The sequence below is a fragment of the Phacochoerus africanus genome, chromosome 13, assembly GCF_016906955.1.
Source record: "Phacochoerus africanus isolate WHEZ1 chromosome 13, ROS_Pafr_v1, whole genome shotgun sequence".
Taxonomy (NCBI): domain Eukaryota; kingdom Metazoa; phylum Chordata; class Mammalia; order Artiodactyla; family Suidae; genus Phacochoerus; species Phacochoerus africanus.
In genome coordinates, this window is record NC_062556.1 from 78,732,830 (window position 1) to 78,755,678 (window position 22,849).

The window sequence follows — 22,849 nt, forward strand, 5'->3', positions numbered from 1 at the left end:
AAACCCTCTATGACCGTTGGACATAGAGTCAGTTTCATGGCATTGCTCTTGAATCTGAGCTCCAAGAATTTGGGGTTGGGGTGGGGAGGAGAGCGGAGACCTTGCTGTGGATTCATTGAGGTTCAGGTAGGTGACCCTGCAGTGCCAACTCTAGCTGAAGAGGGATAGACAGTAAATACCTTAGCCTTTGCAGGCTGTATGTCTCTGTCACAACTACTAAACCCTGCCATGCTAGTGAGAAAGTAGCCTTATAATAAATGTACAATGGTCAATGGGCAGGGCTGTGTTCCAATAAAACTTTGTTTATAAAAACAGGCCTGCGGACCATTGTGCATTAGTGTTCATTTTCAAGATCTGGGGTTTAAAACAATGGTTGTCATACTTTTTGGTCTCAGGAACTCTTTACACTCTTAAGAATTACTGACAACCCCAAAGAACTTTATCAGGTAGATTATATCTGTTGACTTTACTGTGTTAAAAATTAGGGCGTTCCCATCATGGCTCAGTGGTAACAAACCCAACTAGTATCCATGAGGACATAGGTTCAATCCCTGGCCTTGCTCGGTGGGTTAAGGATCCAGCGTTACCGTGAGCGGCCATGTATGTTGCAGATGTAGCTTGGATCCCACGTTGATGTAGGCCAGCAGCTGCAGCTGCGATTCGACCCCTAGCCTGGGAACTTCCATATGCCATGGGTGCAGCCCTCAAAAGACCAAAAAGAAAAAAAAAACAAATGTTTAAGGCACAAGAATACATACACTTGTGTTCCTTTTAGTTGTCACAGTACTAACATCTGAAAGACTCCACTCACGTGAGCTCACAGTAAAAAGGATGAGTAATGGCTAGTCTTAATGAGTAATTACACTCAGGGAGAAACCAAGATGATGACATAGGGGGCTCCTGACCTTCCTCCCTCCCACGGACACACCAAATGAGCAGCTACACACAGAGCAAGTCCCTGAGAAAAATCCAGAAACTAGCTAAGTGGCTCTTTACTTTGGACGAATAAGAAAATACCCACAACTGAAATAGGTAGGAAAGTCTGAGACAACCTCTCACCCTAATCCCAAACTGGCACATCACCATACCATCAGAAGGGAACCCCCAACTCCCTGCTGCTTCCTGAAGAAAAGCTGGGGCTGCCAGCTACACATAATTTATAACTCTCCCCATCTGAGGGATGGGCCTGATCATCTAGCTCTGAAAGCCCGTGGGGCTGGTGTCCATGAAACCCGGAAAACTATAGCAAACAGAGGAGAAGTTCTATAAAGGTGTGTGTGAGCTCTCTCTGCCACTGTTCCCCCAGGGCCTAGTTCAGAAGGATCAAGAAAAAACCTTCATCTAGTTTCTCCCTTGAGGAATTTGACTGCATACTCTCCCAGTTGCTACTTGAGGTTCCAGCTTGTAACAAGTCTGCAGGTGGAAGTGGACTGAGACATTGATGGATCTTGTACCTTCACTAAGAACAAAGACAGTGGCATGGACAAATACAAAGGTTTGAGAGGCAGCCAGGTACTCAGGCCAGGCTAATTGACAAGGTTCATCTCCTACATGAGACTAGTCTGTCAAGACTGGAAGAGGTGGCTATTTTAGCTAATGCACAGAAACCAACGCAGAGTCAAGGAAAATGAAGAAATAGAGGAATATGCTCCAAATAAAAGAACAAGATAAATGTATAGAAACTGATCTTAATGAAATGGAGATAAGTGATTTACCCAATAGAGTTCAAAATACTGGTCACAAAGTTACTCAGGTCTGGAGAGCGATGTGTGAACAAAGTATGAATTTCAACAAAGATCCAGAAAATATTTTAAAAAAATACAAAATAGAAATGATAGAGCTGAATCATACAATAACCAAACTGAGAAATGCAACAGAGAGATTCAACAGCAGAGTAAACAAGTAGAGGGAAGGGTCAGAAAACTTGAAGGTAAGGCATTAGAATTCATCTAAACAGAAGAGCAAAAAGAAGAGTGAAGAAGAGTGAAGACAGCTTAAGGATAAGTGAAGTCAGAAAGAGAAAGACCTATCATGTGATACCACTTATTTGTGGAATCTAAAATATGGCACAGATGAACCTTTCTACAGAACAGAGACAGTCTCACAGACATGGAGAGCAGACTCGTGGTTGCCAAGGGGTGGCGGAGTGGGATGGACTCGAAGTTTGAGGATGACACTAACTCTTACATTTAGAATTGATAATCAGTGAGGTACTCCTGTGTTGCACAGGGAACTGTATCCAATCACTTGTGACAGAACGTGATGGAAGATCATATGAGGAGAAGAGGATGTATATAGGTATGACTGGGTCACTTTCCTGTACAGTGGAAGTAGAACATTGTAATCAACTATAATAAAAAAATTTTTTAAGATAAGGAATCTATAGGTCACCACAAGAAGACTAACATATGCATTAGAGGGGACCAGAAGAAGAGGGAAAGGGGTTGTAACCTTATAGTTTTAATAATAATACCTGAAAATTTCCATTACCTGTAGAAAGAAACAGACACCCAAATACAGGAAGCCTAAAAATACCAAATAAGATGGATGGATCTTATTTGGTATGGATGGATGGATCTCCAAAGAGACCCACACTAAGACGTGTTATAATTACATTGTGCAAAGTTAAAGACAGACTCTTAAAAGCATCAAGAGAAAAGCAACCTGTTACGTACCATGGAGCCCCCACAAGACTGTCAGTAGATTTTTCAGCAGAAACTTTGTAGGTCAGAAGGGAGTTGGGGGAGGAGGACAAAATAAATTATCCTTTAGGATAGAAGGAAAGATGAGTTTTCCAGACAGACAAAAGCTAGACCAGACTTACAAGAAATGTTAATAGGAGTTTTCCAAGCTGAAACAAAAGGCTACTGAATACCCACAGGAAAACATTGTAATGGTACTGGGTAAATCAGATAACTCTAGTATAAAGGCTAAAGTACAAAAGTATGGAGTTCCCATCATGGCACAGCGGAAACGAATCTGACTAGGAACCATGAGGTTGCGGGTTTGATCCCTGGCTTTGCTCAGTGGGTTGAGGATCCAGTGTTGCCTTGACCTGTGGCATAGGTCACAGACTTGGCTCGGATCTGGCGTTGCAGTGGCTCTGGTGTGTGCCGGCAGCTGTTGCTCTGGTTAGACCCCTAGCCTGGGAACTTCCATATGCCATGGGCGTGACCCTAAAAAGACAAAAAAGACCAAAACAAAAAAAGTATTAAACTGTAACTCCAAGAATCTGATAATGGAGGCACAATGTAAATAGATGTAAATTGTGACATTAAGAACAAAATGTGTGAGGGGAGAGTATAAAATATGGAGCTTTTGTATGCATCCAAAGTAGTTATCAGCCAAAAATAAGTTGTGTTATATATATATATATATTTTTGTCTTTTTGCCATTTCTTGGGCCACTTCCCGTGGCATATGGGGGTTCCCAGGCTAGGGGTCGAATCGGAGCTGTAGCCGCTGGCCTATGCCACAGCCACAGCCACAGCAACTCAGGATCTGAACTGAGCCTACAACCTACACCACAGCTCATGGCAACGCCGGATCCTTAACCCACTGAGCAAGGCCAGGGATCGAACCCGCAACCTCATGGTTCCTAGTCGGATTCGTTAACCACTGAACCACAACAAGAACTCCCAGATGTGTTATATCTTAAGATGTTTTATAGAAGCCTTATATAATAACAAAGCAAAACCTGTAGTAGATACACAAAACATAAAAAGAAAGGAATCAAAACACCAAAAGAAATTATGAATTCAGAAAGGAAGAGAGCAAAAGATGAAAAAAAGAACTTCAAAACAGCCAGAATACAATTAACAAAATGGCAATTGTAAGTTCATATCAATAATTCCTTCCAATGTAAATGTAATAAATTTTCCCATCTAAAGACAGAATCACTCTCATTCAACATTGTATTGGAAGTTCTAGCCACAGAATTCAGACAAGAAAAAAAAAAAGTAAAAATCCAAGTTAAGAAGTAAAACTGTCACTGTTTGCAGATGACATCCTAGTATGCAGAAAACCCTAAAGACATGACCAGTAAACTTCTAGAGCTCATCAATGAATTCAGTAATGTTTCAGGGTACAAAATTAATATACAGAAATCTGTGCATTTCTATATACTGATAAGTTATCAGGAATAGGCATTAAGGAAACAATCCCACTTAGCATCACATCCAAAAGAATAAAATACCTATAAAACCAACCTAACTAAGGAGGTAAAAAAAAAAACAAACCGAAAACTTGTACTCAGCAAACTATATGACATTGATGAAAGATATTGAAGATGATACAAACAGATGGAAAGCTATACCATGTTCATGGACTGGAAAAATTAATATTGTTAAAATGACAGTAATACCCGAGGCAATTTAAAGATCCAGTGCAATCCCTACCAAAAATACCAAGAGCATTTTTCACAGCATAAAAGCAAATAACCGTAAAATTTGTTTGGAAGTACAAAAGACCATGAAGAGCCAAAACAATCCTGAGAAAGAAGAACAGAGCTGGAGCAATCGTGTACCTTGGCTTCAGACCATACTACAAAGCTACAGTAATCAAAACAATATGTTACTGGCTTAAAAACAGGCACATAGATCAATGGAACAAAATAAAGAGCCCAGAAATAAACTCATGCACTTATAGTCAATTAAAAAGAAGCAAGAATAGGAGTTCCCATAGTAGCTCAGCAAGTTAAGAACCTGACACTCTCGGTGAGGATGTGGGTTTGATCCCAGGCCTCAATTGATGGATCAGGGATCCAGCATTGCTGCAAGCTGTGGTGTAGGTTGCAGATGCAGCTTGGATCCAGCATTGCTGTGACTATGCTGTAGGTCTGCAGCTGTAGCTCCAATTTGACCCCTGGCCCAAAGACTTCCATATACCCCTTGTGTGGCCCTAAAAAGGGGGAAAAAAAAAAAAAAAAAGCAAGAATATACAATGGCAAAAATCCTCAATAAGTGGTGCTGTGGAAAGTGGCCGGATACATCTAAAACAATGAAATTAGAACATTCACTAACACCATATACAAAAATAAAATGTATTAAAGACCTAAATGTAAGCCCAGAAACCGTAAAACTCCTGGAAGAAAACATAGGCAGAACACTCTTTGACATAAATTGTAGCAATATATTTTGGCTATGTATCCTGAAGTATGGGAAATAAAAGCAAAAATAAACAAATGAGACCTAAGTAAACATAAAAAAATTTGCACAGCAAAGGAAACCATCAACTAAACAGGAAGACAACCTACTGAATGGGAGAAAATCTTTGCAATGGTATGACTGATAAGGAGTTAATATCAAAATATATAAGCAGCTCATACAACTTCATATCAGAAACACAACCCAAGTAAAAAATGGACAGAAGACCCAAATGGACCTTTTTTCCAAAGAGGCCATGCAGATGGCCAACAGCCACATAAAAAAAGTGCTTACCATCACTAATCACTAGGGGAAAGCAAGTGAAAACCACAGTATCACCTCTTACCTGTTGGAATGGCTATCATCAAAAAGAACACAGATAACAAATGTTGGCAAGGATGTGGAAAAAAAGGGAACCCTTGTACAGTCAGTGGAAATTTAAGTTGGTGCAGCCACTGTGGAAAACTGTATGGAGGTTTCTCAAAAAAACTAAAAATAGAAGTACCATATGACCCAGCAGTTTCACTCCTGGGCATATATCTGAGAAAAACAAAAACATGAATTCGAAAAGATACATGTTCATAGCAGCATTATTTATAATTGCCAGAGTATGGAAGCAACATAAGTATACATTAACAGAGGAGTGGATAAAGAAGATGTGGAGTACACACACACACAAGGAAATTCTACTCAGCTATAAAAAATATTGAAATGTTGCCATTTGCAACAACATGGACTGATTTGGAAGGCATCTTGCTAAGTGAAATAAATCAGAGGAAGATGATATCATATGATATCATTTATATGTGGAATTTAAAAAAGAAAACTGGAGAATATAACAAAAGAAACAGACTCGGAAACAGACTCACAAATATAGAGAACAAACTAGTGGTTACCAGTGGGAAGGTGGGAGGGGGGAGAGGCAAGATGGGGTTGGGATTCAGAGGTAAAAACCACCAGGCATAAAGTAAATAAGCTACAAGGATGTGTTGTACAACACAGGGAGTATAGCCAGTATCTTGTAGTAACTGTCCGTGGAGAATAACCTCTACGGATTGTGATCACTCTGTTGTATACCTGTAACTTATGCAATAATTTACATCAACCAAACCTCAATTTGAAAAAAGAAGAAGAGGGTCTGAATGGATGGGGAAAAAATATCCAACTCTATACTGCTCCAAAAAGACTCATTTCAGCTTACATGGCATACATGGGCTGAAAGTGAAGGGATGGAATAAGATATTCCATGCGAATAGAAACCAAAAGAAAGACATGCTTATATCAGACAAAATTGTAATGAGACTAAGAAGGACATTATGCAGTGATTAAGGGGTTAAATCAAGAGGATTTAACAATTAAATATTTATGCATCCAACAGTGGAGCACCTAAGATATATGAAGCAAATAAATACTAACAGATATGAAGGGAGAAATAACAATGAAATAATAGTAGGGGACTTCAAGACCCACTTTCAACAACGGACGGTCATCCAGACAGAAAATTCATAAGGAAATGTTGGACTTGAACTGCAAAGTTGGGAGTTCCCGCTGTGGTGCAGCAGAAGGGACTCAGATCTGGGCATTGCTGTGGCTGTGGTGTAGGCCAGCAGCTGTAGCTCAGATCTGACCCCTAGGCTGGGAATTTCCACATGCCACGGATGTGGTCCTAAAAAAAAAAAACCCAAAAGAAAAAAACTACAAATTAAACCAGATGGACCTAACAATTGAGTACAGAACGTGCCAACCAACAGCAGCAGAATGTACATTCTCAAGTGCACATGAAGCATTCTCCAAGATGGATCAAATGTTAGGTCATAGGAAGTTCCTTTGTGGTGCAGTGGGTTAAGGATCAGGCATTGCTGCAGCTGTGGTGCAGGTTGCAACTGCAGCATGGGTTTGATCCCTGGCCCAGGAATTTCCACATGCCATGAGCACAGCCAAAAAAAAAAAAAAAAAAGAAGTTGGGTCACAAAAGAAGCCTTAATACATTCAAGAGGATTGAAGTCATAACAAGCATCTCCTCCAACCACACTGGTATGAAACTAGAGAGAATTAGAAGAAGAAAATAGGAGAAATCACAAATATGTGGAGATTAAACAGCATGATTCTAAAAACAATAGATAAATCAAAAGGTAAATAAAAAATATCTGACACAAATGAAAATGGAAACGTGACATACTACAATTTATGAGATGCAGCAAAAGCAGTTCTAGAAGGAATTTTATACTGATAAATGCCTAAAAAAAAAAAAAAAGACCTCAAACACCTCAAGGAACTAGAAAAAAAAAAAAAAACTAAGCCCAGAGTAAGTAGAAAGAAGGAAATAAAGATCAGAGCAAGGGAAAAAAAAAGGAAGTATGAGATATCACATCACACCTGTTAGAATGGCTATTGTCAAAAACAAGAGATAACAAGCGTTATTTAGGACCTGGAGAAAAGGGACTCCTGTGTGCTGTTGGTGCAGCCCCTGTGGGGAACTCTATGGAGGTTGCTCAAGAAATTAAAAATAGAACTATTACATGATCTGCAATCCCACTCCTGGATATGTATACAGAGGAAACAGAGTCCCTGTGCTGAAGGGGTATCTGCAATCCCATGTTCACTTCAGCACATTCATTAGTCAGTGTGGCCAAGATATGGAAACAACCTAAGCGTCTGTCAGTGGATGTATGGATAAAGAAAATGTGATACACACATCCCAGAGTATTACAAAAATATAAACACACCCCAGCCTTTATAAAGAAAATTCTGGGAGTTCCTGTCGTGGCTAAGTGGTGACAAACTGGACTGGTATCCATGAGGACGAGGGTTCGATCTCTGGCTTCACTCAGTGAGTTAAGGATCTGGCATTGCCATGAGCTGTGGTGTGGGTCACAGATGCAGCTCTGATTCCACCCCTAGCCTGGGAACTTCCATATGCTGCAGGTGCAGCTGTAAAAAGAAAAACAAATCTGACAGGAAATACAGGCACTTTGAAGAATCTCCTTTACCATTTTGGAAACAAGTTTTTACTTGCTTAATAATAGTACCTACTGAGTATCTCCCATGTCATAAATCCTATGGCAGTGAAAGGGCTGTGGAACGTGACGTAACACCTGAGGGAACTTCCCTTTACAGCAATCCCAAGAAGGAGGGTGGCTTCCCCGGCTGCTTCCCATCAGCTCACTGGTTATTCCCCACCCACCATCCCCGTGAGTGAGTGAAGGCAGCACATGCAGAAAATCCACACTGACAAGGTCACAAATCTCACCCTTCTCATTATGAGATGGTATTTATTTTCTTCTCTATCATGAACCCCCATTGGTGTCCACCTTCACCAGTGAAGACATAAGAGTCATCTGTGCTGTGAACAGCTTTGCTTCCTGTGCTGCTCTTCCCATCTTTAAAATTAAGACGTGTGTGAGGTTAAGTAGGTATTTGATTCACTTGATCTGTTAATAGGTTGATAGCAGTAAAGAAAGAGAAAATTGAGTCAAGAGTTTTTTATTTTCCTACTTAAATCTACCAGATAATAGCTTCAACCTAGTCTCTGTGATAAGATCTAATGATAGTAATTTTATATGAAAATTCTATTTTAATCTTAATTGTTAAAATTTTGTCACTTCAGTTTAGAAAAATGCTCTCTGTCTTCTCTCCATGTGAGCTTCTGCTGGCTGCATTTTGGTGGAAAGCTAGCAGTTTCTTCTTGTAAATGGTTATTCCTATTTTCTTTGTATCAAAAGCATGTTTATCTTGTGAAGTTCTAAATTTCTCCCAGAATTTTTCATCGCTACACAGCTAAAAGAAAAATAATCATGTAAGTGACTTTGAATCACAAAAGGGCTAAAAACAGATTCTTAGTTTAAACAGAAGTAGTCTGCCACAGAGAAGGAATGGTGTTTTTCAAAAATAGCATTTTTAGTAGATAATTTTTTTTTCTTTTGTCTTTTTTTAGGGATGCACCCGAAGCATATGGAGGTTCTCAGGCTAGGGGTCTAATTGGAGCTGTAGCTGCCGACCTACAACGTAGCTCACGGCAGTGCCGGATCCTTAACCCACTGAGCGAGGCCACGGATCAAACCCGCAACCTCATGGTTCCTAGTCTGATTCATTTTTGTTGCGTCCTAGTCTGATTCATTTTTGCTCTCAACTTGTATGTGCCAAGTTGAGAGCAGCGTGTCTACACATTACATACAGTGCTCAGACATACGATTAACCCATCACACGCTCGTGGAGCAGCCACTTCTGACATCACTAGGACCATAGTTTTCTGAATCAAAAAAAGGAACAAATGACTTAACAGATGATTCTTGTGCCACTTTGGGGTATGAGGGCCAACACAGGAGATGCTGTTTGGACACCAACTCCTGGCATTTCTAGGGTATCCTAACAGATGATACTGGAGTCAAGCCTCGCTATGGACTGTGTCATGTGCCCCCCACCCCAGCATTCACACACTGAAGCCCTAGCCCCTAGTTACGAAGTAATTAACTCAGGTCGTAAGGATGGAGCCTGAGCCCAGAGGAGAAGTGTCCTTGTAAGAGAAGACACCAGCACTCACTGGCTCTCTCTCCTCTGGCGCCTGATCACACAGTTGAAGGCAGCCATCTGCCTGCTGGGAGGGGCCTCACCAAGAACCAGATAGGCTAGCACCTTGACCTTGGACTCCTAAGCCTCCAGAACTGTGAGAAATAAATGTCTTTGTTTAAGCTGCCCAGTCTGGGCATCTGTAGGGCAGCCTGAGGAGGCTGAGATGGGCCTGTCCCAGGAAACCCAGGGCTACCCGGGAAGGAACCAGTGGGGCGGGCTGGCCTGCAGCAACAGCCCCTCTCCTGGACACTCAACTGCTTCCTCTTCTGGACCATTTCTGTGAGCATTCAAATAGATTTCTTAGTTCCTATGTTCGTAAAAAAAAATTCCTCAAGCAAAATTGCCTTACCAAAACATAAAACAGAAATACTGCATTTGAACTCCTGACACACTACCTCCTGCAGATCGACCTGCATGAAAGCAGACGTACCAGCTGTCGCTCTGCCCCTCAGAACAGCTGAGTGAGAGCTCAGCAACGTGGATGCCGACACCAGTGTATCCACACCGTGCAGTCCAACTAGAATTGCAGAGTGTGCTTCAAGCCATTTATAGACACACAGAATGTTTGCATCTGCATAGAAAGTGTACATTTTACTGTGGCTAATTACTGAGATTATGTGGAAGTGGAGTTTTTGCATTTTGATAGACATTTTAAATCTTACTTTGCAGACCTCCTCAGCTACAGCACCTTCTCCCTCCTTCCCTTCTAGGCCTCTTAAAGCTGATCCTCCACAGCCCACCCGCCACCCGACCTCCCCCACCCTGGCAACCCCCTCACTGCCCCCTGTCGGCCCCCCTCTGCTTTGTCTATGATTCTCACTATCTTATGATTTACAAATGACCCCTTTATCTTTTTCTCTGTCTGTGCTATTTTTTCCTCTTGAGACATCACTTAACCAGTGTCTTAGGTTTTAGGTTTTAAAAAGTTTTATCGTTGCCCAAACCCAATGTTTGTCGTATATGAAGTTAAGATTTTAAAAATCATGTCTTTTCTTTTTGAAATTCTGTGTAATATTTTCCAATAAAAAAAAAGTCTTAAAAAAAAAATACAAAAAAGGAGTTCCCGTCGTAGCGCAGTGGTGAACGAATCCGACTAGGAACCATGAGGTTGCAGGTTCAGTCCCCGCCCTTGCTCAGTGGGTTAACGATCCGGCGTTGCCGTGAGCTGTGGTGTAGGTTGCAGACGCGGCTCGGATCCCAAGTTGCTGTGGTTCTGGCGTAGGCCGGTGGCTACAGCTCCGATTCAACCCCTAGCCTGGGAACCTCCATATGCCTCGGGAGCGGCCCAAGAAATAGCAACAACAACAACAACAACAACAACAAAAGACAAAAGACAAAAAAAAAAAAAAAGTCTTGAAGTCTTACCTTTTGGAATTTTTTGCAGGTTTTTGACCGCTGCCCAATGTCATCCAAATCAAGAAAGGGGAAGATCTGTAGGATTATGTTGTCAGGCATGCGAACTAACAAATCAAATTTTCCCTGACACAGATTCAAGGAATAATCCAATACTTCTTTCCCAAACACTTTCTGTATCTGCCCTAAATACCATTGAGAAAAAGAGATGGAAAGAGAATAGATAAGGACAGGCCAGTTCAATCCCACCCACCCTCAAAAAAGCCACTTGAATTTGAAAGCACCTGTGCTTCTTCACACGGGGCATGCTTGGCTTTGTAATAAAGCTCTGTCCCACTGAAGAGATGGTCATTATTGAGAGGCTGTAGCTTAAGTGGAGTGGGCACTCCCATTTTCAGTGTTTTTTATATTCTGACAATAGCTCTTTGAAGAGACAGCAATCATCATCTTTGGGCATTTCTCCATTTGTTCACTAAATGTTTACCAAGTGCCGTCTGGAACTTTTCTAGGCATCAGGCATACAGTGGTGAGCAAAGTGGACCAGCCCCTGCCTTCACAGGCCTCAACACCCTTCCTTTCACATAAAAGAAACAGAATCAGTCTGATCAGCACAGCCCCCCGACAGGGGCCAGTTTCCTCTTGGTGTTTGCTTGGTAGCTGCTGCACTGGTCAAGTGGTGGACTCATGACACGTGGGTCCAGCAGCATGGCAGGGCGAACTCACCCTGTCCTCCTATATGCGGCCAAGAAGGCCTGAGGGGAACCAACCTGCAAATGGAACTGCAATGAGCCCCTGGGAGCTAAGGTGGAAAGATTATGGGTTCCTGGTGGAGCAGCTCACCCTGGAGCCCCTCTTCCTGTGGGCCTGTTGGGTGAGATGGGGCATGTCTTAGTCCTACAGTCATTTAAGTCACTGTGCCTGTTGCTGTCAGTGAAACCTCATCCTAACTGACAGGTTTGGTCTGTCTTGAATGTATGAGGAGGTTAGACGCAGAGCAAACCCACTGCCTGCTGTGCTGCCCTGATGCTCAGAGTGGCCTAACCCTGGGCCACAAGCAGCTCCTGGGGACTTGTTGGACATGCACATTCTCAAGCCCAGCCTCGTTCTCCAGGTCCACAGGGGACCCTGATGCTCGTAAGGACTCCCTTCCCCCCACCATGCTGCGTGTAAGACCAGGAGGCCACACTAGATTTCAACCCTAAGCCCCATGTACAAAATAATCATGAGGAAACAACCCAGTGTCTCGAGGTTCTAACCTAGAACTGACTGATAGATTGGGATGCAAAAAAGCTATGGTTCCTCTTACAATTTTTGCTGATTAAGCAAAAACATTTAGAAGCTAGTCTTCTGAGTTTCCTGGAACGTAGCATTTCTATTTAATAACACATTTCAATAAACCTCTTGTGCTGTTCCTAAGAGGTAAGTTACAGTTTCTCCTCTCTGTGGAGGGAGGGGCAGAATTACACCTTCACCCCTGCACAGCACAGACATAAACCCCACTTGCCAAGGACACCCCTACACCAAGGTCCCCCCACCATTTGCTCAGTTCTAGTCCACTTGCCTAGGTGTGTTCTTTGTGCCAGGGGCTGTTGCTGCACCCTCAGGACACAAAGCACAGGACTTTGCTGATAATGGGTTCTCCTTTTGGCAGGTAAATCCACTCTGATGAGTACAGTTCACTGAGATGAGAGCTGAAATAAGGTGTGGACGGGAAATATGGATACTTTTTATCAATCACCTTCTCCCCAAGTACACTAATATCTGAGAGGAATAAAATTTGGGTAATTTCATAAAAAATTCCCTTGCCCTGGCAGCAGGAAGACCAGAGTTCAACCAGCACCGAGCTCCTGCCGGTGACCCTGCCTCACGAGTGCTGCAGAGGTGAGGTGAGGACCTGAGGCCATTCATATAAGCAGTGTGCAGGGGTGTTGCTAACTGCACCCACCAGGTGATAGCAGTGACTCCGAGGGGCCTAGTGTGTGTGCCTGTGGGCTACCCTGTCTCTGTAGCTTCTGAGACTCATTCTCCAGACTTCCAGTTGATTCTCTGAGCTATTTGAGATGTTTCCATTAAGTTCCCTTTTCTGCTTAAGTCAGCTAGGATTTGTTTCTGTCTCTTAAAACCAAGAATTCGAAAGGAAACTGATAAATAGGGAGAGGGTTAGAGGCAACAGTAACACAAATTTTGGGAAATACGTTACATCACCCTGAATAAAAATCCCACTAATATTCAGGAATGTGTATCTGGCAGCCTATACCCTATGGTGGAAAGTGGCTAAGTACCTGCAGTACCTAAAGTAAACTGTTCATTATGGGTCAGGTTTGGTGCAATTACTTTGCCACTGCCACAGAACAGGGTAAAAGAAATTCAAGTTTCTAGGGCAGAGTAGCAATTCCTAACAGCACTGAATGTGCAAATGGCAAAGAAAAGGTCTGAATTCTTCAAACATAAGAATTGGGGCTTGCTAGGCAGGTGCTAAAATAATTTATATCTTACAGGTAGAAATAGCCACAAAATGTCTGTGTGAAAGTTGGTGCAATAATCCGGAAAGAATGGGATTCCATGTATCAGACTAGAGGTATGTAGGATACTTCAAGAGACTCAGAATATACCAGACTCATCAATATTTAGCTGATCCCCCCCACACCATTCCACCCACCAAGGAGGCAGATTTCTTATGCTCCTCCCACCCGACCATCATTTCCGGATCTGAAGTAGCCAATAATAAAGTCAATGTCTGGAGGAGGCAGCTTCTAACCAAAAGAACAAGCAGTTCACTAAGTCATGTTAGCAAACGTGAGGGAAGCAGATATAGGAATGGATTCCGAGTATAGGATTCTAAAGAAGAAGGAAGCCCGGAGTTCCTGTTGTGGCTCAGTGGTTAACAAATCCTACTAGGAACCATGAGGTTGCGGGTTCGATCCCTGGCCTTGCTCAGTGGGTTAAGGATCCGGCGTTGCCATGAGCTGTGGTGTAGGTTGCAGATGTGGCTCAGATTCCGCATCACTGTGGCTCTGGTGTAGGCCGGCGGCTATAGCTCCAGTTTGGCCCCTAGCCTGGGAACCTCCATATGCTGCAGGAGAGGCCCAAAAAATGGAAAAAAGACAAAAAAAAAAAAAAAAGGAAACTTATGCTAGATTGGGCTGAATTTATGGATAGCGTGTAATTTAAACATCACTTCTGGTTTTTTATGCAACTGGTTAATAGTAGCCTAACTCAGTGGTGGCCAAATGAAGTTGAGACGCCAAACGTCCTCATCAGAATTCAGAGATTTCCAGGGATAATAAGGCTGGAAGGGACTGACTGTGTGCAACCCCCACCCCTCCTGACTCTAGCCCCTAAGGGCCCAACAAGACTCCTTTCTCCGAGACTTTGAAAGTGCACTGGTGGGGAAACACCAGAGTCACTGAAAACTCCTCGGTGACTGCAGTTAAAGTGGGTGCCGTAGTAGGCTGCCCAGAGGCCCCCAAGCAAGATTTACATCCCAGTCTCTGGAGCCTGTGGATGGGACAGTACATGGGGAAGGGAGGATTTTGCAGGTATGATTGAATTTAGGATCTGGAGATGGATGACCTCGGGTCTCTCGGGTGGTCCAGCCGAGCTCTGAAGTCAATCGTGTCCTTTTCAGGGGGAGGCAGAGAAAGACTACACACAGACTTGAGGAAGAGAAGGCATCATGCAGATGGAGGAGAGATGTTGGCAGGTGTGGCCTTGAAGGGTGGGGAGGTGCTGTCACAAGCTTAAGAATGCCAGCAGCCAGCAACAGCTGGCAGAGGCAGTGAACAGATTCTTCTGCAGAGAGCATGGCCCCGTTGACACTGATTTCAGACTTCTGACTTCCAGAACTAAAGAATGCATTTCTGTGCTTTTAAGCCATGAAACTTGTGGTAATTTGTTACAGCAGCAATAGGAGACTCACACAGGCTCCCTGACTCCTGAAAATACAGGAGTTTTAGAGTCAGGGCCAGGAAGGTGACCCCAACCATCAGAATGGCCCTGCCCCCCAGTCACTTTGGGGCTGGAGTGGGTGAACTACGCATTAGATTCCTGCTTGATCTGCAGAGCGAACGCCCATCTCTGGTCTTGTGAACCCAGGCCTGACTTGAGCCACCATGAAAGAGAGACATGGCCTTTTGACCAATTTCTAGACTACGGTCAGTTCACAGATCCAGAGCTTCTCAACCATTCAAAGAGATAGCTACACTTGAAGAACCCTGGAAGAACTTACAGGTTTTTCCCATGACTTTTCTTCCTATAGGCATTCCACAAGCTTGACACTGTGTTATTCTGCTGGCAAGGTTATGCCTCTCCTGGAAAGATGCAGGACAGGTATGCTGGTCAGGCTCTCAGCTCACTGACATCTTGTGAGCAGCTGTGGAGGCGACTGTTTCAAGGAGAAGACTCGAGGGGCCAGCCTGAGGAGGGCACTGCCACGAAGCTGGATAACCTGACTTGGTTTCCTGGGCTCTCCCTCCTGTCCCTCTGTGTCTGACACACCACGCTCCCTCCACCTCCCCTTCTGCCTTCTCCTAGTGGCCTGCATCCCCGAGAATGCCTCCCTCTCACCCCTCACACGGGAGCTTGTTTGAGGTGCAGAATCTCAGACCCCCAAGTCTCGCACATGCCTGGGCCCTCCTGGGGAACTCACCTCTGCTCAAGACTGAGCACAGTGTCCACTGGCCCTTCACGGCCTGGTACCTGTTACCCTTCCCCTCTGCCTTGGAGCACTTCGGAAGCAGGCTGCTTTCCCCATTTCCCACCCTAGAGCCTGCGGTTTTTCCTGACACGTGTGGGGCACCTAAACACACCTAGTGAGTGAGTGAATAAGTGAATGCACCTTTCACTGGTTCCTCTCATGTCACCCTCTCTGGATAGAACAAGAGCAGCTGACCATGGCCTGCTCAGGACCCCTCGCAGTCACCACTGCACCTCTGCCGTGGGCTGCTGAAAACCTCTGGGGCCTGTGGCACTTAGCCTAGCAGGGGCAGCTCCTGAGCTCCCTCACAGCTCCCAGACAGGCTTCTAGTGCCAGGAACAGAGAGCTTTCTGTCAAGAGGGAGGAAGGAGCAGCTACAGGTGCCCAGGATAACTTGAAACTACCACACACCCTCAGAGCCCAATACTTGCCATGCTGCTGCTTGTTCAGCAGAAAATCTGCATGGGGTTTCCTCACCTCTCTTGGGAGCATTTTTTCTTGGTCTGGGTGGAGAGAAATCATCCGTGACTTCCAGATAACCTGCCCACAAAAGAAAAGACACACAGTCTGTCACAGAAGCTGCACACCACGGAGGCCGGAAAGAGCGGAGAAATGGGTGAGGTGAGCAAGGCATTTGCAGAAAAACTCAGTAATTAAAATAAGCACTATTTCAGTGCAATAGTTTTAAAAATCTAAAGTAATGCCAAGAAATGTATGAACAACAAAATAGCAGCATATTAAATTAAGACAGGATCTGGCCAAATCCTTTGGCCAGTCTGTGAGCGCCCAAGGGATGTAGTCCTGAAGCTCCAACCTGAGAAGGACTGGTCCCAGGCTGATGGGTCCTCTGCATTGGAATCTTTTCATCGGGATTTACCCTAGGTCAAGCTGCTGGGCCCTCCAGGCCACTGGATCACAGTCTGCAAATATCAGACACCCAAGTGATGCTTTATAAGCTATGTCAGATTTTTTCACCTTCTCCAGTCCTACAAGACTGGCTGATAAACATTGTACAGCGTTTGCATACACCAGAGAAGCACAAAACATACTGAGAGAGTGAGAAAGATGTGCCCAGTTTGAAACTGGTGAAGATTTACACTTAGCCAACTGCTCTTTCCTTAACTAGGAGTCCTCAAAACTTTTGTTTCTGTGCCTCCCCAAAGAATTTTCATATTTTTATTATTATTATTTTTGCTTTTGAGTGCCACACCTGGGGCATATGGAAGTTCCCAGGCTCGGGGGCAAATCAGAGCAGCAGCTGCCAGCCTACACCACAGCCGCAGCAATGCGGGATCCGAGCCATGTCTGCAACCTACACCACAGCTCACGGCAATGCCAGATCCTAACCCACTGAGCGGAGCCAGGGGTCATGTCTTCATGGATACTAGTCGGGTTAGTTACTGCTGAAATACAATGGGAACTCCAAGAATTCCCATATTTGAATTTCACATACTTTTATCCTAATGAGGATAAAATTGCCTGCTATAAAAAATATGAATATTATTTAAAAATTTGGAGTCCCTATCATGAGGTCCTAAGTATTAAAAAAAAATCTCTATTGTAATAGTACATTTATATTCAAAGCATATATTAGAGTATTGAGGTATAAGCTGCTATGACTGCTCCCAATTCCTATGTTGAAATCTAACCCCGGTGCCCTGGTATTTGGAGGTGGAACCTTTGGGAGGTCACTAAATCATGAGGGTGGCAGGTGGGACTAGAATCTTAAAGAAGAGGGTTGAGAGCGCCCCTCCTCCACCCCGCCACCTGCGGACACAGCGAGAAGGCGGCTGTGTGTGAACCAGGAAGCAGTCCCTCACGCGGGGGCCCCTTGATCTTGGATTCCCAGCCTCAAGTACTCTGAGAAATGAACTTTGTTTATAAGCCACCCCGTCTAAGGTGGTTTACTAGAAGCAGTTCAAACCAACCAAGACACAAATATTAAAAGTATGGGAGTTCCCATTGTGGCTCAGATGAAACGAATTTGACTAGTGCCCATGAGGATGCAGATTTGATCCCTGGCCTCACTCAGTGGGTTAAGGATCCAGTGTTGCTGTGAGTTGTTGTGTAGGTCACAGACGTGGCATGGATCTGTCATTGCTGTGACTGTGGCGTAGGCCAGCAGCTACAGCTCCGATTTGACCCCTAGCCTGGGAATTTCCATAGACTGAAGGTGTGGCCCTAGAGAGACACAAACATACACACAAAGGATTTGTCGTTCAAAGATTAGAGTTGTTTAGTTTCTCAGTTCCAGGGAAGTAGACAGAAGGCTTTTCCAACATCTCAAATAACTATTAACTGAACCTGCTAGAACCTGTTTATTCTTAGAGGTAAACAGTTTAATATGGTATACGCAAAAGGGCTCGGGGAAAAATAATCAAGGCAGTCATTTCAGTACATCTTTTCCAGTCTAATATTTTTATACAGTGTTTTCTAGAGACTTGGACTGCAAATTTAAGTAAATTTACAGAAAAAGTCACATGTAGTAACCTTTGCCAGTTAATTTGTCACTATCAAACCAATCAGCCAAATGAGGCCCATTTACTCAGAAAAAGAAAACTTCATTTTTCAATTGAAATAAATGTGAAATTGATATCTCGAATTGAGGCCTTATTAATACAAAAATTAGAAACACATCTTGTAAGTAAATGCAGTAATGTCAAGATTAAAGTTAGGTAGAGTTAATAGCCTGTTTCTTATTACCTGAATGAAAATATGTGCTGAAACAATGAGTCACTGATGAAGCAAAGAATGTGATAATGGAAGTTAATATATGCACGTGAGTATGTCAGACTCTGCATATCAAAGCTTTGGGCTTGGGGAATAATTAAATGAGATTTTTTAAAACTTAGAAATAAATCATTTAAATTTGTTTTATGTCACTACCAAACATCTTATATTTACTATTTTGAAATATATACTGTGATGGAGTTCCCGTTGTGGCTCAGTGGTTAACGAATCCAACTAGGAACCATGAAGTCGAGGGTTCGATCCCTGGCCGTGTTCAGTGGGTTAAGGATCCGGTGTTGCTGTGAGCTGTGGTGTAGGTTGCAGATGCAGCTCGGATCCCGCGTTGCTGTGGCTCTGGCATAGGCCGGTGGCTACAGCTCTGATTGGACCCCTAGCCTGGGAATCTCCATATGCCGTGGGAGTGGCCCTAGAAAAGGCAAAAAGACAAATAAAATAAAATAAAATATATACTGCGAAAGTTTTTCTGTCTGGCAGCTAGCAAATGAACGTAGTTTTTCATCAATGGGTGGCCCAAATACTAAAATATTTATTTGGGTGAAGAATGTAATTGGGAAATAAACTTGATAAAAAGATGTTTTTAACTATCTTAATGATCACTGCACACTGTGTCAGGAAGAAATTACATAAAATTTCACCCATAGGCTTTATGGAATATACTTTGGAAACAGTCTCAGTAACCAGTTTTCTCTTACTTAGCAAACTTATTTCAGCCTGTTTTCACTGAACTGCTGTTCCCTAAATTCTCCTCTAAACAGGCTCATTCTCTCATTCCACATTCACGAGCTGATTAAACCCTGAAATATATATTCATTTTGTATTAGCTTTCTGGAAATCATACTGTGAACTCAAGCCCACACATGCTTAGCTGTTTTCCAAACTGTCTCTCAAATCTTTTATCCTGTTGTGCCCTCAAACTCATCTTACAAAGCAGGCATTGTCATCTCAGGTGTGTTAAGAGATGAACCATTTAATGTGTCAAAGACCAGCAGACCTGCGAGTGAAAGAGGTTTTAGCCCAGGTTTTTTGGTACCAAATCACTGACTCTTTTTTGTCTTTTGTTCACTTATCCTCAAGCCTTAAATGCCAACCCTCTTCCAGCCTGCTATTTTAAAAAATAATACAGGAAAATTTGGACTTCATAACAGGAAAGCTCTGATCATCTTCGAATGGATACATAGTCACATAATCCTTTTTGCTTGCCTTCAATTTTGTCCAGAGCAAATCCCACCACTATCCAGAGTGAGGCGGCTGGTGAGGAGGGAGCCAGGAGCCCTGGGCAGGGCAGCTCATACATCGATGCTCCTCTTCCTTGTCTTCATAAATGATCGGAAGCTCCGCAAGTGAACCGCAGGCAGCAGTTTCCCAAAGGGAGCATTGATGAGCTCTTTAAACTCGTGATCTCCAGCTAGCCCCCACGGAGCCCACCTGAGAGCCCAGGGGCCCCCAGGCCTCCACTTTTCAGAGCTAGATGAAGACAAGGACAGGCTGGAGGTGAGATGCTCTAGGATGGTGAAAATCCTATTCATCAGAACCCCTCTCAGGGAGAGAACTCCCTGTGGTGGAGAGAATGCTCATGGTGGGTGGGGCTTCCTGCAGGAGCAGTGACTGGTCCCTCAACTGCCTTCCGAGGGTTTTTTCAGAGTTAGAGCTGAATTGCTCAGGACAGGAGGGAGCACCTGTTTCATTCCCACCCCACCCCAATGGCACTCAGCCTCTTCCGAAGGTTGAGCAAGTATTTGAAAACAATCAGCCTGAAGGGGAACCAACCTATTTACCACACTGGGCACTTGCGTAGCTCCGTCAGGCTTTGTTTCAACACCCTAACCCTCCCCGAAGGTAGACAGACCACAGTTAAAGAACTGACCTCCTGTAACATATCTCTGCCCAACTAGATACTGTGTAAGTGCTGCTCTCACCAAGCTCAGCTACCTCCTCTTAATCAGTTTTCTCGTAACAATTCCTTGCTGTAGGTAGCATATCACTATTTTAAAGACAAAAACCTGAGGCGGAAAGAACTACGCTTCTCCCTTTCTTGAAGGCAGGCCTCCCTCCCATGCAGGGAGGTTCTCCTCCCACAGCACATATGGCAGCCTGTGGGCCTAACAATGGGGCTTGTAACTGTGGTTCTCAAGCCTCGGTTGTGTTTGAAGCATGTGTTACTCTTCACAACACCCAAAGTCTGTTCAACACCCAAAAGCTTCACTGGTCTGCAGTGGGGCCCAGGAACCAGCCGTTCCTAAAGCTCTGCAGGTGTTTCTGGGAGTTCCCACTATGGCACAGTGGGTTAAGGACCCAGAGTTGTCTCTGTGGTGGCTTGGGTTTGATCCCTAGCATGGCACAGTGGGTTAGGGATCTGACATTGCCTCAGCTGTGGCATAGGTCACAGCTGCAGCTCAGATTCAATCCCTGGCTGGGGAACATCCATATAACACAAGTGCAGCCCCCGACCCCCCACAAAGGGGGAAGGAAAGCTCTGCAGGTGATTCAAATATGCAGCCAGTGTTGAGAACAGCTGATAGGTAAGAGTGTATCTGTGGGAAAATGCTGGTAGCTAAGAATGCCCCATCCTCTGCTCAGTCAACATTATTTGAAAAATTACTATGTTCCAGGAATCAGGCCCTCAAGGTGAGAGAGAGCCCTCCATAAAAGCCAGTGACAATAGAGGACTGGGGGGTCTGGGAGTCTGAGAAGGGTGGCTTTTTCAGCCTGGGAGGCAGGAAGTCTTCTTGGATGAGGAAGTGGTGCCCAGGCTGTTTCAAGCAGGGCCTGAGGCCTCATTTCTACGGTGAGAGAAGGGTGCAGGGAACCCAACAAGAACTTTCCAATCACAGGAGCTCGGCACCTTGGTGGAGTCCAGCAGGGACCTTTTCAGGGAGATTACAAGCTGGGTCTTCACAACTCAGATGTTTGAAATCCCCAAAGGCCCTCACTCATTGCCAAGAAGAGACAAGCCATAAAACCCTAAACTTTTTGCATTAGTTTACTTTCCCTACCAGTGGTCAAAGATATTGTTAGTATAATTCAATCAGAGCATGAAATAACAATGGCATCTAACATTTCATCAAGTCTGCTGAGTGCTCTGTGCACTTTATGCCATCTTTTTTCACAACCACCATAGGGGGAAGGTCCTACAAGTCTACCTCCCTGTGCATGTGAGGATAATAGCTCACCCACACACACACACACACACACACACACACACACACACACACACAGAGCGATGGAGGCACACACACACACACACACACACACACACACACACACACACACACACAGAGCGATGGAGGCAGCTTCAAACATAGGTTTGTCTGACTTCAAAGCTCAAGTTCTCAGTCACTCTGCCCTTTATCCCAGCGTAAGGGGAAGTACATGCTTCTCCAGTCTAAAAACTGTAACACCCACGAAGAGAACTCTGTAGCGTTATTGGTGCCTTACCTCAGTTTTGGTGATGGCCAGGTGGTGGAAGTCCTTGCTTGGAGCGGGAGCCCTGCCTTCAGTCTCGTACAGAACGCTGGGAAGGAGAGAAGTCATGGGCTCCTTCTGCAGCTCCACAAGCACAGTGTCCAAGGCCAGGCCAGTTTCTATGCTTACCACTCCGGCCTCTTTTTGCCAGAAAGAAAAGGTGACCTTCACGCTTGGGCCAGCCTGCTTGAAGCAAAGTGCCCTCTGCCAACCGCTTCTCTGGAGCAAACAAGACCATTTGGAAGAGGTTTTGTTTGCACTGTCACAATTGGTTGGCCATGGGTAAAAGAATCCAGCTGACTAGTGTTACGTTCCTAGTAGCCTTTCATTTGCCTGAATGTGAAAAACCCATTCACTCATGTATTCAACTGGTATTTATTAAGTACCTACAATGTGCCAGCCACTGGGGAGTCAGTGGATCCTGTGGGTTTCTACCTGCCCACCCCCGACCCCCAGGCCCCCGACCAGCTGGCTGTGTGAACCTTAGATGGCCATTCAGCAGAGGTAGCTCTGCCTGGCAGAAGAGAAAGGGCCCCATCCCCACCAGCAAAGGATTCTGGGGACCCGGGCTCCTCCTCCTCCTCCCTCCTAAGAGGATTCATGAACAGAGCTCAGGGCGTGGTTGATCATCTGGTTCTTTTTCTTGCTCCTGTGGAAAGCATCTGCTTCACCCGTCAGGTGAGACATTATGCTATTCGTTTTCTGTATGCACTATAGCATATGGAGCATATACAATGGTCGCCTGTATTTTTGTCCCTCTTTTCCTGCCTTTCTGTCTTCTTTTGAATTTAGCTGACTTTTTTGTAATGGAATGCCTAAATTCTTTCCCAATTTGTTTTTGTGTATATTCTATAGCAATTTTCTTTGTGGTTACC

The 22,849-nt window shown here is 44.2% G+C and overlaps 1 protein-coding gene across 3 annotated transcripts; it reads right to left on the minus strand.

The window, feature by feature from the left end:
• Positions 1–8,379: 8,379 nt before the first annotated feature.
• On the minus strand, positions 8,380–22,215 carry LOC125113571 (F-box only protein 36-like). Of its 3 annotated transcripts, XR_007131496.1 has the most exons (6): positions 21,948–22,215; positions 16,239–16,301; positions 15,294–15,375; positions 11,078–11,250; positions 10,143–10,283; positions 8,380–8,920 (listed from the first exon to the last, which is right to left on the minus strand). XR_007131496.1 is itself a non-coding variant. In XM_047756385.1 (5 exons), the coding sequence occupies exons 1-5, from the start codon at positions 22,041–22,043 to the stop codon at positions 8,747–8,749; spliced, it is 588 nt and encodes a 195-aa protein (XP_047612341.1). In that variant the 5' UTR covers positions 22,044–22,211; the 3' UTR covers positions 8,380–8,746. The 3 variants fall into 3 exon arrangements, 2 of the variants coding, with proteins under 2 accessions (XP_047612341.1, XP_047612342.1); XM_047756385.1 differs by lacking the exon at positions 10,143–10,283 and having other exon boundaries at positions 21,948–22,211; XM_047756386.1 differs by lacking the exons at positions 10,143–10,283; positions 21,948–22,215 and adding an exon at positions 16,576–16,725.
• Between the last annotated feature and the right edge of the window lie 634 nt (positions 22,216–22,849).